This window comes from Myotis davidii, unplaced genomic scaffold (genome assembly GCF_000327345.1).
Source record: "Myotis davidii unplaced genomic scaffold, ASM32734v1 scaffold1384, whole genome shotgun sequence".
Taxonomy (NCBI): Eukaryota; Metazoa; Chordata; class Mammalia; order Chiroptera; family Vespertilionidae; genus Myotis; species Myotis davidii.
This window is the reverse complement of record NW_006294869.1, coordinates 139,152-151,997: the sequence shown is the minus strand read 5'-3', so window position 1 is coordinate 151,997 and position 12,846 is coordinate 139,152. Positions and strand designations below refer to the sequence as shown.

Genomic DNA, 12,846 nt, shown 5'->3' with positions numbered 1-12,846 from the left:
ATAACAGTATTCTATCAGTCCTAAAATGCATAAATTCTATTGTGTAGCTTCTTGATTCAATGCACACAAATATAAAAAACAGATCAAAGCAAAACTCATTTTTCATATGGAAATGGAAAGAAATGAAGAAATAGAGGTAAGTAAACATGCTTTGCTCAACCCCAAGGTATGTTTACATGGAAAACATGTCTATTAGATTTTAAACCTGTTGATTGGTGAGCTATTTTTGCTATTGTTTCCCTTGGAAATGCACCAGGTATGCACACACATAATCTAGTTCATTTCTCATGGGCAGAAACACTTAAAATTGACTAAAAACAAACAGCTTTCTAATCTCAAAATATTTGGAAAACAGCATACACGAAAGAAATTGCAGTATGGATTTGGCAGTAAAATAAAATGACAGAAGTGGATTCCTTCTTCTATTCTCAATCTTGAGGGAGCTCTAAATTAAGAAGATGGTAAAGAAGGTAATATGAGCCAACCATAAACATAGCAACCTATTTCGAAAGCATTTCATCCTTAAATGTGCCAGTGAATCATTTGCCTATCTATTCTTTCAGCATTTTTCCATAACTTGTAAATTCTGAAAGTTTGCTTTTTAGATAAGTTACTGGCAATGAGTTCAATCTCTTTTAATTTAGTAAAATCAAGTCTATTCAAAGTGACCTGTACTTAAAACTTTGCATTTTGAAAGGTAGTAAGCCATTATAAAAAGGGAAATCTCACCTCTGTGGTAATGGAGTTAGAAGCCTCCAGTGCAACGGTGCTAATAATAAGTTTTTGAAAGCAATTTTAACCCACAAAGTCAAGCAGTGACCTGTAGGATTGATTTTACTTCACTAAGGATGTATCAATGTGTCATTTCTTTGGGTTGTAGTAATAACAGATTTATTTCACTATAAAAATAAAACAGTGAAGCCAACTCTAGTTTTAAAGTACTAAATTATTGCATGCCTATGTATTTTACTATATATTGTTTAGGATTAGATACATGAGCACTACTTTAATGTATCAGGTTAATTTTATGTATCTCCTAAGAGTATAACTTCTATTGGCCAAGTGCATTACTTTAATCGATTATTATACAAGAATGTTCCTTGTGATAATAGGATACATGTGTAAATTCCACTTTCTAAGTTGACATTAAAACATTATTTAGCCTTCTCACAATAAGAACAGAAGTTAAATATGTTGCTTTCCATGGCAAAAAAGAAATAGTTTCTATATTCATGAATATTAATTGCAAAAGAGAAATAAACATAACATACATGAATTTATATCTTTAGAAGGTAGATATATTCTACCAATTCTCAAGGAAACACTATTTTCTCATTAAGTGTTGTGAATGTTTACATTTAAAATGGAATGATTTTAATGTAGACATTCAAAACAATGATTCTAATGAAACAATCAAGCTAACAGCCAGATTTAGGGCCTGCTGGGGGCTATATTTTGAAATAATTTATTTTTACCCCTCTCTCTCCTTCTCCATCATTCACTACCTTATTCTAAAACCGACTACTGTCATAAAATTTTCTACAAATTAGCCTTAGTCCTATCTTTTCTGCTTTTATCATATAAATTTTGAAATTATATAGTGTAGGATTCATATTTTTCATAGTTGTTGCCATCTAATATGTGATGTTCTAATCTGTGATGAACAGGCTTAATTTATTAAATAATTTATTAATATCATGACCTCTTGCCCAGCCAGCATGGTTCAGTGGTTGAATATCAACTTATGAACCAGAAGGTCACAGTTCAATTCCTGGTCAGGCCACATGCCCAGTTGTGAGCTCAATCTCTAGGGTGGGGCATGCAAGAGGCAGCCAATCAATGATTCTCTCTCATCATTGATGTTTCTCTCTCTCTCTCTCCCTCTCTTTTCCTCTCTGAAAAAAATATCATGCCTCTTGTAAAATTAATTGATTTCCTATACCATATAAATTGTGTAAGTTTGAAATGATGAGATAAAAGGGACTGGGGTGAAGTGAATTACTCAACCTACTAGGGAGCCTAAAATTGTTGGGTTTTAGACTGTTAGCAGCTTTAATGACAGTTTTAAGCTTGTTGTCTTAATATGGTGGAGGAAACATTAAGGATAAATGTCTAACTTATCTCCATATGATAAAACATGGGGCTGGGGCCTTACGGTATGACTGGAAGAGTGGGACTAGACTACACAACAATAATGCCTTTAGGATCATTTTTCACTTACAATTTTATATTAAATAACATTCATTTTCAAATCAGCTAAGTTTATATGCAAATACAAAAAGGCATATATATTTTGTGCAGTTGTTCCTTGTTAGGCATCAGGAAGTAAAATTCCAATTGAGCTAGGTCGAAAAAATATTCCTCTGCACTCTGTAATAGTAGAGTCAGTTTCTTTACCACAGCATAAAAGAGAATTTATATTCTGAAAAAGATATAGGTATATCTTGGATAATGTCATTTAACATAGGTGTCAATACATTAACCACTGGACAGAAAAAAACTACTAAAACCTACATAGCATTTTCATTGTGTTGCAGAATTAAAAGGGAGGACCTATGTTCTACACTTGATGTATTTCTTCTTTTCTAATGTCATTGAAGTGTATTAGAATAACTATTGTTGGGCTATTTTCTGTCTGTAATATAATCTTTCATTTATAGGCATGCTGAATCATGCATTAGCCTTATTTCGCAGTATACACACAGGAGTCATTTCAACCAGAACTGAAGGGCTATAGCCAGGATAGAATACAGCAGCTGTTTAACATCACACAATATAACTGTGCATATGAAAGAGCAGCAATGATTTCACTTTATTGATTTAATTTGAGAACATTTGCACATTACAATGGCAATCATACTAAGACACTTTCGTTGTTAAGGGAATGCCACTGGCCCAAGTTTAATGAGATTCTATCCTCAGTATAATTAAAGGGTATACAATTAGAAGTTAGGTAATTCTCTGGAGAATCTATTCCCCTCCTCTTCAATTTATATATTAAGAAACCAAGGCCTAAAAGACATTAAATTATTTGAGCATGGCTATTAAATAGCTCTGACTAAAGCCCAAGTCTGAGCCCTTGATCTTTTTACATAGCACAATTATTAAAGAGAAAAACAGTATATAATTCAGTTCTTCCTATGTTCCACACAAAATCTAATGTTTAAAATGTATTAGGAACCAATGCACAAGCCGTGCCTCCTGGCCTGCCAACATTCAGCGGTAGGCTTTGCTGAACTCCTGGAGTACCCAACACCTGTTCTCAGTTGTCTTCTTGAGTTGGGTGTACTCTTTTACCAGCTTGTCAAACTCCTCCCCAAGGACCTCATAGGTGTTTAGGACCTGTTGGGACTTCTCCATGTCCTGTTCTTGTAGCTGAATGGCCCCTTTCAAACGATCCCTAATGAGATGATGAACTTCTACTTTCTCAGCAGTGTAAGTGTCAGACAAAATCTTTAGCTCTTCCATCCTCAGCTTAAGGATCATGGCACTACACTTGATCTCCAGGTACCGGGCATTGATGTGGTCTAGCTCAGACTGAGTCTTCAGCCGGTGCTCCTGAAGCAAACTGTGCAGTAAGGCAAGGCAGCAGAGAAGCACCTGGGTGTAGGTGGAACTCTTCTCCAGCAGGACTGCCTCCTCCTTCTGCTGGCTCTTGGCATCCTGGCACTGCTGTTTCTCACTCACCAGGATCTCTGCCAGTTTCCATATCTTTGCTGCCTTCAGGGCTTCATGTTCTGAATTGGAATTAGGATTATGGTAGCAAAGCAGAGTGAAACATTTCTTTTTGAGTTGCTCCTCCATTTCCAGTGGGAGCCAAGCTCTCATCCACACAAAATCCTCTGAGGGTGGCATGAGCTCCAGAAGGTCTGCTTTCTCCAGTCCTAGCAGTGGAGGCATCACCCTCTCCTGGCTAGGACCCAAGAGCTGTGTTAGTTGAGTCACAAGTAGCTGCTGTTCAAGGGTCTCATGAAACTTTCTGTCCTCAGAAATTAAATTTATGTCTTGTATCTTCACATAGCAGTCCACAAGCAGCTCTTGGCTTGTGCATTGGCACTGCTTCCTCTTCCTGCTAAAAGGACCACCTCCACCTGGGACCATCTTAACTCAAGGGAGTGTGGGGACACTTGCTCGAAACATTGCAGTCATTTAGGCACCCTCCTTGTTTACAACAACTGAACCTCTTCTGGACATTATAGCCAATTTATATAAATTTATGTACAGGTATTTTTCAGTGTTGGCCCTGTATTGATTATCTCCTAAATAAAGTGATAATACTGAAAAAATATATTAGGAACCAGTTGTTCTTAGCAATTTTGTTGAATAAAATAGAATGAATGGGAATAAAGGGTATTTGTCTCACTGAGAAGTCCTATAGATTTTCTAGGTTTGAATAATTTACCACATCAAGGAATTTAATATAGTAAAAGTGGATTCAAGGAGGGACACAGGGAACATATGTTCTCGGTAGAATTTCTTTTAAGTAATTTTCTCAGTTTCCTGGGTTCTTATTTCTCGGGTATTCTAATCTCAAATAATCTTAGTTAGGCTCACCAAATTCCTAAAATCTGATGAAGAATAAGAAAGAAATAATTTTTAATAGGTAAAAAGTAGTTGAAAAAGATTGTAACAGAATAGAACATTAGCCAAGTACTCCTATTCTCCCAAAGCATTCCATAATGAATGACATAACTGATAGTAGCTAAGATGAGTGAAAGGGATTGATTTTATTTTGTCTTAGTTGTTTCTGTTACACTATCAATTACCAGGTTTGACATTAACACTAGGGACACTGAGCACATACCACTTTTAGGTGCTAGAGATTGAAAAATGCTGGTTGCCTAGATACAAGCTAGTGGCACTATAAGCACCTGGCAAGTCAAGGGATACCAAAACACAAAGAAGAAGTTATATGACAGAATATTAGCAACAAATAATTCCAAAATATGTGTAATCCTGAAACATAACTTTTAAACCCTGCTATGATTGGTAGATTACTGATCTAAGGGATTATAAAATCTACTCAGAAGCCAATTGAAAAGTAGTGGTGGGGTCAGAAAGTGAAAGAAGAAAGAACAGCTTGATCAGGGAGAATAGGAGAGGCATCCCCAGTATAACAACATTTTAAATATAAAAAACACTTGTTGCTTGAATATGCCCATATAAAATGTTAATCATTAAAGCATTGTTTATAACACATTGAAAACTGCATGCATATGCATCAGTGGATAAGGGACTAAATTGATAACTTCATGTTGATGCTTAAATACCACACTTATATTGAATATGGTAGATTCAGATATATTGATTTGAAGGGATGTCCCTGAGAGAGAGTTGAATTGTTTTAAAAGCTGCATAATAATATGTATTTTCATCATACTAATTTCATAAAATCTGTTTTTTAACCCCCAACCATATAACAGTATATTTGTTTTATACATGTACATAAATTTTAAAAAGGTGAAAAGAAAACATGAGATTCCAAACAACAGTTATGTTGCAGGAATGGAATTGGAGTGTGATAAAGGAGGATACCATTGATTTCATGTTAGACCCTCTGATAATATAATGAGCATATATAATTTAATCTGTTAAGTTACTGGATTTTAAAAACTTAGATTCAAAATAATACATTTCTAGAAACACACACTATTTGCTTATAAGGACCTAAATAAAACACTTGGCAGCTCCTGTATAGACTACCATAATGCAAATACTTAAAGATATATACATGAACATATGGCCAAGGATAAGGAACAATAAAGTAAAAGTCAGTGGAGTTCTTTTAGAAGTTAATAATCATAAACTTTGGTACTCTCTGTAAACCTCAGGACAAAAATTGAGCAAAAGGAGTTACACATCTCTTTTGAGATCTCTTTGAACTGAAAGCAAAGATATTTGATAAAACAAGTGATGGATGCAAAACTGTGATATTATTGCATACAGGGGCCTTAGTAAGTCTATGTAAGGGGTCAGTATGAACTGGCCTGACTGAGAAATTATTAAGTAAGGAAACTTAGACTTTGAATGATACACCTCCAGACTTCACAGGGAAAAATCCAAGACACTGGATTTCATACTATCAAATCCAATAGCTATCTTGCTGGAATTTGATGCTATTCTATATTTGGCACCAATTATCACATTTCTTTGGTTAAAACATCAACTACCTTCAATTTCACAGTATCATTCTCTTTATCTCCTGCTGCTCATTCTAACTCTGACTCTGCCTTTTTGCAGTTTATAATTGACTTCTCTTTTCTTTTCTCCTGCCTTATATTTTATAGCCCAAGGGTTCTATCCAGATCATTGTTCTGTTCATTCTACATTCTGTGCCTCACTTATTTCATCCACCCCTTTCTTCCTTTTAACTACAGTTTAAATACCAATGACCCTTTGTTCTAATTTGACCACAGATATTCAGATTTACTTGTCCAACAATTTGTTGCATACATCCACTTTGATGTTCCATAAAACAGTGAAATGCAGCATGTCATTTTCCTTCTCTCTTTCCTTCCTTCTTTCCTTTCCTTTTGTGTAGCCCTAAGACCTGCACCTCTTCCTGTATTCCATTTTATTGTTAATAACACTGCCATTTATAAGGTTAGCCAAGCCAGAAATATATTCTTCCTAGATTTTCTTCTTCTACACCTTAAAAATATTCAAAATACATCCCCAATTCATTTACTTCCCTATTTCTTCTCTGAAATCACCCTAAGGATCACTGAAGCATTCATGTGTTATGATTCAATGATTCTAAGACTGACTCATAATACTCTTACAAAAGTAAATACTGGAATTATCAATAGCAGTGCTTTTCAACTAAGGATGATTTTCCTCCCCAGGGGACATTTGAAAATGTCTGGTTGTCATAACTAAGGAAGGGAGTGCTACTGTCATTTAGTGGGTAGAGTCATGTAGTCAGGCATACTTGAAAACATCCTACAATACATAGGATAGACCCTTACAACAAAAAACCCTCCCAACAAAATGTTAGTAATGTTAGTAATGCCCAGTCTGAGAAACCATGATCTATAGCTTTGCATCCTAATTGAAGAGCTCTTAACAAATATTTACAGACTGGAGGCCCGATGCATGAAATTCATGCACTTGGGGAGTCCCTAAGTCCTGCCTGTGCCCTCTCACAGCCTGGGATCCCTTGGGGATGTCCAACTGATGGCTTAGGCCCATGGGGAGTGGGCCTAAGCTGGCAGTTGGACATCCTTAGCGCTTCCGCAGAGGCTAGAGAGGCTCCCGCCACCACTGCTGCACTCACAGCCATGAGCCTGGCTTCTGGCTGAGTGGTGCTCACCCTGTCGGAGCACACTTACCACCATGGGGCAGCTCCTGCATTGAGTGTCTGCCCCTGGTGGTCAGTGCATGTTGCATCATAGCAACCAGTCAATTTGCATATTAGCCTTTTTTATATAGGATTGGATTATAGAACCAATGTATAGCCACTCTCTAAGAGCATACCCCAATATTATTCTAATTGACTAATATTTGGTTCACACAGATAATGTATTTTAGATCAGTATTAGTATTACTGTAGTGGACATGCTCTAAGGTAACCTTAAATGAGTTATGCCTCTATGTAATCCTCTCCTCTTGAGGTCAGCTGGAACCTGGGATTTGCTCCTAGCCAAGAGAATATATTAGAGGTGATGTGATAGTCACTCCCTTAATTATGTTGCACTACATAAGACTCCCTCTTAGCTCACTGGAGCAAGAGAGAGTCTCCTGCTGGCCTTAAAGAAGTAAGCTGTTATGTTTTGAGAGAACCATTTAGCAAAGCACTGTGGGGGCCTCTAGGAACTCCAAAGAAAACCTGCAAGAAAGTAGAAACTTCAGTCCTACAGTCTCAAGGAACCACAAGGAATTGAATTCTGCCAACAACCATGTGCATTTGGAAGAGAATGCTGAGTTCCAGATGAGAACACAGGCCAGCCGGCACTTTAATTACATGAGATTAGGAGCAGAGATCCCAGAAAAGCTGGTGCCCTAACACTTCTGACCCATGTATGTTGTTTTAAGCTGTATATAAATATGACAATTTATTATGCAGCAACAGCTAATTAATACAAGTGCCACTCAGGGAAAAAAGAAGGAAAGAAACACATGAAGAGTGAGCACGTGCCTTAAATTAATACAGTATGACAATTTATAAATTGCACATTTTCTTGATTTCTTTTCTAGCCACCGATTTCTTTCGAGCCTTTTCTATTTTGTATTTGGGGAGCTAGATTAATATTCATATTAATTTAATATGCAAACCTTAAGATTCTCCCAATGTTTGTTTGTACTTTACACTAAAATATAATAAATAAATAAATAAATAAAATAAATAAAACTCCAGCATTGAGATAGTTATGGTGAAGAGAACTTGGCTGTCAGTCGGTAATTAAATAGAATACGTACACAAATGGAAAGTCAGGTGTGCTGACATGTATATAGTAAGAACACTGTGAATTTCTTTGTTTTTAGTTTTACTTAGTAATCTAGCTTTAGCTTTGATTGTTGTTTGTTGCAGTTCTTTTCAATATTTATTAAGTTTCAAATGGAGGTGATGTCTCTCTGGTACAAAATAGTTAAAAAAACAGAATTGCTGGTAATTTGCAAAGGATGAGAAGCATGCTGTATAACAAATTACAGAAGAAACGTATAAGATACAGAGCTAACTTGAGATTATTTTAGCATTTTAAAATAGCTGCATCCTTTAAGATAAGTGAATTATACTAAGCATTAGGAGGTTTTCTCAAATCTAAAATACTGTCAAATTTTAGATGTCATAAAATTTCATTTTATCTCACAGAACTTGACCCTCTAAAACAGGGATCAGCAAACAATAACCTGTGGGCCAAATCCAACTCACCACTTACTTTTGTAGTCACCAATCTAAAAATGGCTTTAAACTTGTTAAACAGTTGAACAAAATTAAAAGAATAATAATATCTAGTGACATGAAAATTGTGATATTCAAATGTCAGTGTTAATAAATAGTTATTGGAACCCAGCCACATGCATTCATTTACATATTGTTTATGGCTCCTTTCCAGCTACACTAATAGAGATGAAGAGACAGAGACTAGAAATAGCCTGCAAACCTTAAAATATATGCTATCTGTCCCTTTTTAGAAAAACTTAGCTGTTCCTTTCTATAAAATATGCTGTGCTTTGAAAATCACCCAAAGGAGAATCTTTGCATAAATTATATTTAGTATGTGAAATGTATGTGTGCATATAGTGTGTGTATCTATGATCTTATTTTTCTTTAATATACCTATTTGATATATTATTTATTCCATTCCAATTAAACATCACATTCTAAAAATATAGGATAAGTTTCTTTTGCACAGCTTTACTCTTTTTTTAAAAATTTAAAAAATATATTTTATTGATTTTTTACAGAGAGGAAGGGAGAGAGATGGAGAGAGATAGAGTTAGAAACATTGATGAGAGAGAAACATCAATCAGCTGCCTCCTGCACATCTCCTACTGGGGATGTGCCCGCAACCCAGGTACATGCCCTTGACCGGAATCGAACCTGGGACCTTTCAGTCCGCAAGCCGACGCTCTATCCACTGAGCCAAACCGGTTTCAGCCACAGCTTTACTCTTGAAAATTCTAAGGTACAGGCTTCAAGTTTGGTTTCCATTATTTTTTTTTCCTTTATCCCCATTTTTTTATGTATGTTTCACACCTTGTCCTAAGTGCACAAAGCCTGTAAGACATTCCTGAGATCCATAGCCCTGCATCTTGAATTGCACTGTTCAAGAGTGTTTCAAACCATCTGGGTGACTCCTTTACAAATGCCCTACGGGGTGGAGACTTGTAAATCATTGCTTGGCATTTCCAAAAGGTTAACAAAAAATGTATTAAGATTCTGTTAGCATTGCTAGAGAAGGACAAGTCAGCCCCCATCTTCCCTGTCTGGAGATTTTGATAGCATGATGATGTCTCTAAAAAATGGAAACATGCCAAGAGGAAGATAAAGATACCAATGGTAAAGGTTAGAAAACTCCAATAAAATTACTCTAAGAAACATGCAGGCATTTTGGCTGCTTTTTACCTGGGAAAAGGGAATGATGGAAAAATCACAGGAAGGAAACAAATTAATGTATTGTTTACTGCTGTGAACACTAGGTAGTTATTCTTTTGGCAACATGATGTTGAAACATACTTTAAATTTGTCTGATAATTATTTTCTCTGACTTCCTTGACACATAGGATTCACTGGTAATTTGGTTTGTAAACATTGAGATAACAAAATACATTCTAAAATATATGTGTTTACAGATAAGCATTTAAATTTTATTCCTTCCTCCATTTCACAATCTTAATTTTACTAATATCTGTGTTATGTTAAGATAATACAAAAAGTAATTCTTATATAAATAGGATACTCTGTAGAAACTTCATACAAGGCCCCCACTCTAGCCTCTATGGACCAATAGAAGATAATCCTCATCAATATTCCTGTCAATACTTATTGGGAAACAGAAATGACTTGGTTCTTGTTAGAAATGGTATTACAGTGCTGGGTCAGGGACCCAGAATTACTTCAATCCTACCTAGCTCAGCAAGATTTTCCCTCTCACCTTTCCAAGGAAGGTACCTAAAAGGCACAGAAATAAAGAAATCCTTTATTATTCAACTAAAGGCCCAGTGGACAAAATTCATGCATGGTGAGGGAGTCCCTCAGCCCGGCCTGCACCCTCTCCAATCCAGGACCCCTTGGGGATGTCTGACTGCCTCTCACAATCTGGGACCTCTGGCTCCTAACTGCTCGCCTGCCTGCCTGCCTGACTGATCACCCCTAACCACCTCTGCTCACCCCGCACCTGGGACCCAGGATTCCCTCCTCTGGCAGGTCAAAGGCACCCTGGACCCAGGGTTCCCTCCCTCTGGCCAGCCACAGGCACCCAGGATCCAAACCGGCTTCACTCGGGCCAGCTGCAGCCACAGTGGACTGTGTTTTCAGGCAGCTTCACCTGGGCCACAGCTGCAGATGCCCGGGACTGCAGGGACCATGGGGCATTCGAATTGTCTCTCTCCTGGGCCACAGCCTGGCTGGTCCCCATTCCTCTCTCACAAGCTCATTTGTGCCTGGCTGGCCCCCATTCCTCTCTCCCCAGTGTTGAGTGTCTGAGCCATTACAGCATGATGGTGTGAGGGCGTGACGGCATGAAGGCATGACAACCATTTGCATATTAGCTCTTTATTATTTAGGATGGGGCTTTGGCCCTGAACTTCAAAGTAGAGCACTACTACTAGATGATCTAGATCAGTGGTTGGCAAACTGCTGCTCGCAAGTCACATGTGGCTCTTTGGCCCTTCCACAAAATATCGACTTCTGCGCATGGGCCATGAAGTTTCAATCGCACTGTACGTGTGCACCCGCATGTGGTATTTTGTGGAAGAGCCACACTCAAGGGGCCACAGAGCTGCATGTGGCTCGTGAGCCGCAGTTTGCCGACCACTGATCTAGACTACCGGGAAGGCTCTGTGATCCTTTGATCCATAGGAGAAATACTCAGCAAAAGTTTTGTTTACTATTTCAACTATACAAAAGTCTGCACCAAATTTTCATGTTAAATCCTGGCCCGTTGACCCCACTTCTATGACCAAGAAAAGACACATGAATGTAGAAAAAATACATAGAGCTTCTCAGATGAAACCAAACCATTTGAGTGAAGAGTGAGGACATGGGGAATGGAAGAATCAAGTTCATTTGAGAAGGGTCAAATAAACTCTAAACACAATCAAGTATCGACCCACAAGATGAAGATCATACACTTTATTGAAGAAACACTAATGAGGAACACAAATCCTGAGATAAGGTGAGCAATAGTGATTTACTAATAGGATAATTACCTATTTCATTTAACATTTGAAAATGTCTCCTTTTAATAACCTAAATTATATCTATCTCTTTTTTGTAACTTCCTCTCAATGATTTCTTCTAGCTCTGCCCTCTGAGTGTAAACAGTTAATGCCAATGCAATCGTTATTCATGAAATGGCTGGAATTTCAGGATTTACTCCCTCTATTACCTCAGGTGGAATAATTGATCACTACTACCTTCTCACACAGATATATACAGAGGTAACAAAAGGTAACATTTGAATTCATAAGGAACCCTGACTCCAGAAAAACATATTTTTTAAAGGGGGGCTGCTAGTGAATCATCCCAGACTCTGAGGGAGACTATCTTTTTTATTCTGGACAGCAAAAACCGTCGGTCCTCTGCCTCCTATCCCGAAGGAAGAAACTATTTCTATCTCCCAAAGCTGTTAGCCATAAAAACACCCTTGGAAGATAGCCCCAAACAAAAGCTGATATAAGATTGCAAAATGTGAAAGCTCCATGCTCCATGGGTACATGACTGCCATATACAGACAGGGTGGAGCAAAAGTAGGTTTATAGTTGTGAGTCTGTAAAATAGTTTATTCTTGTATGATTATTTATAAATTATTGTATTATTTTCCATACAAACAACTGTAAATCTACTTTTTCCCCACCTTGCATATACACAAACACATATAAAATATGTGCACTCTTCACTCTCATAAAAGTTGATTTTTGCATACACTGGGTCAATATTTTGTAGCAGGTTTTCTTCATGGGCATCATTATTTCTCAGTATACCTCTTTCTTTTTAGAAACTACATAGCCCTAGCCAGTTTGGCTCAGTGAATAGAGCATCAGCCTGCAGACTGAAGGGTCCTGGGTTCAATTCCGATTGAGGGCACATACTTCAGTTGCAGGCTAGATCCCTGGCCCTGGTTGGAGCATGTGGAGGAGGCAGCCAGTGGATGTACCTAACCAATGGACACGGACAATAGG

The 12,846-nt window shown here is 37.4% G+C and overlaps 1 protein-coding gene across 1 annotated transcript; it reads right to left on the bottom strand.

Annotated features, from left to right (window-relative positions):
• Positions 1-3,169: 3,169 nt before the first annotated feature.
• On the bottom strand, positions 3,170-4,101 carry LOC102751731 (HAUS augmin-like complex subunit 4). The gene has a single exon (XM_006769423.2). The coding sequence runs from the start codon at positions 4,099-4,101 to the stop codon at positions 3,217-3,219; it is 885 nt and encodes a 294-aa protein (XP_006769486.1). The 3' UTR covers positions 3,170-3,216.
• Between the last annotated feature and the right edge of the window lie 8,745 nt (positions 4,102-12,846).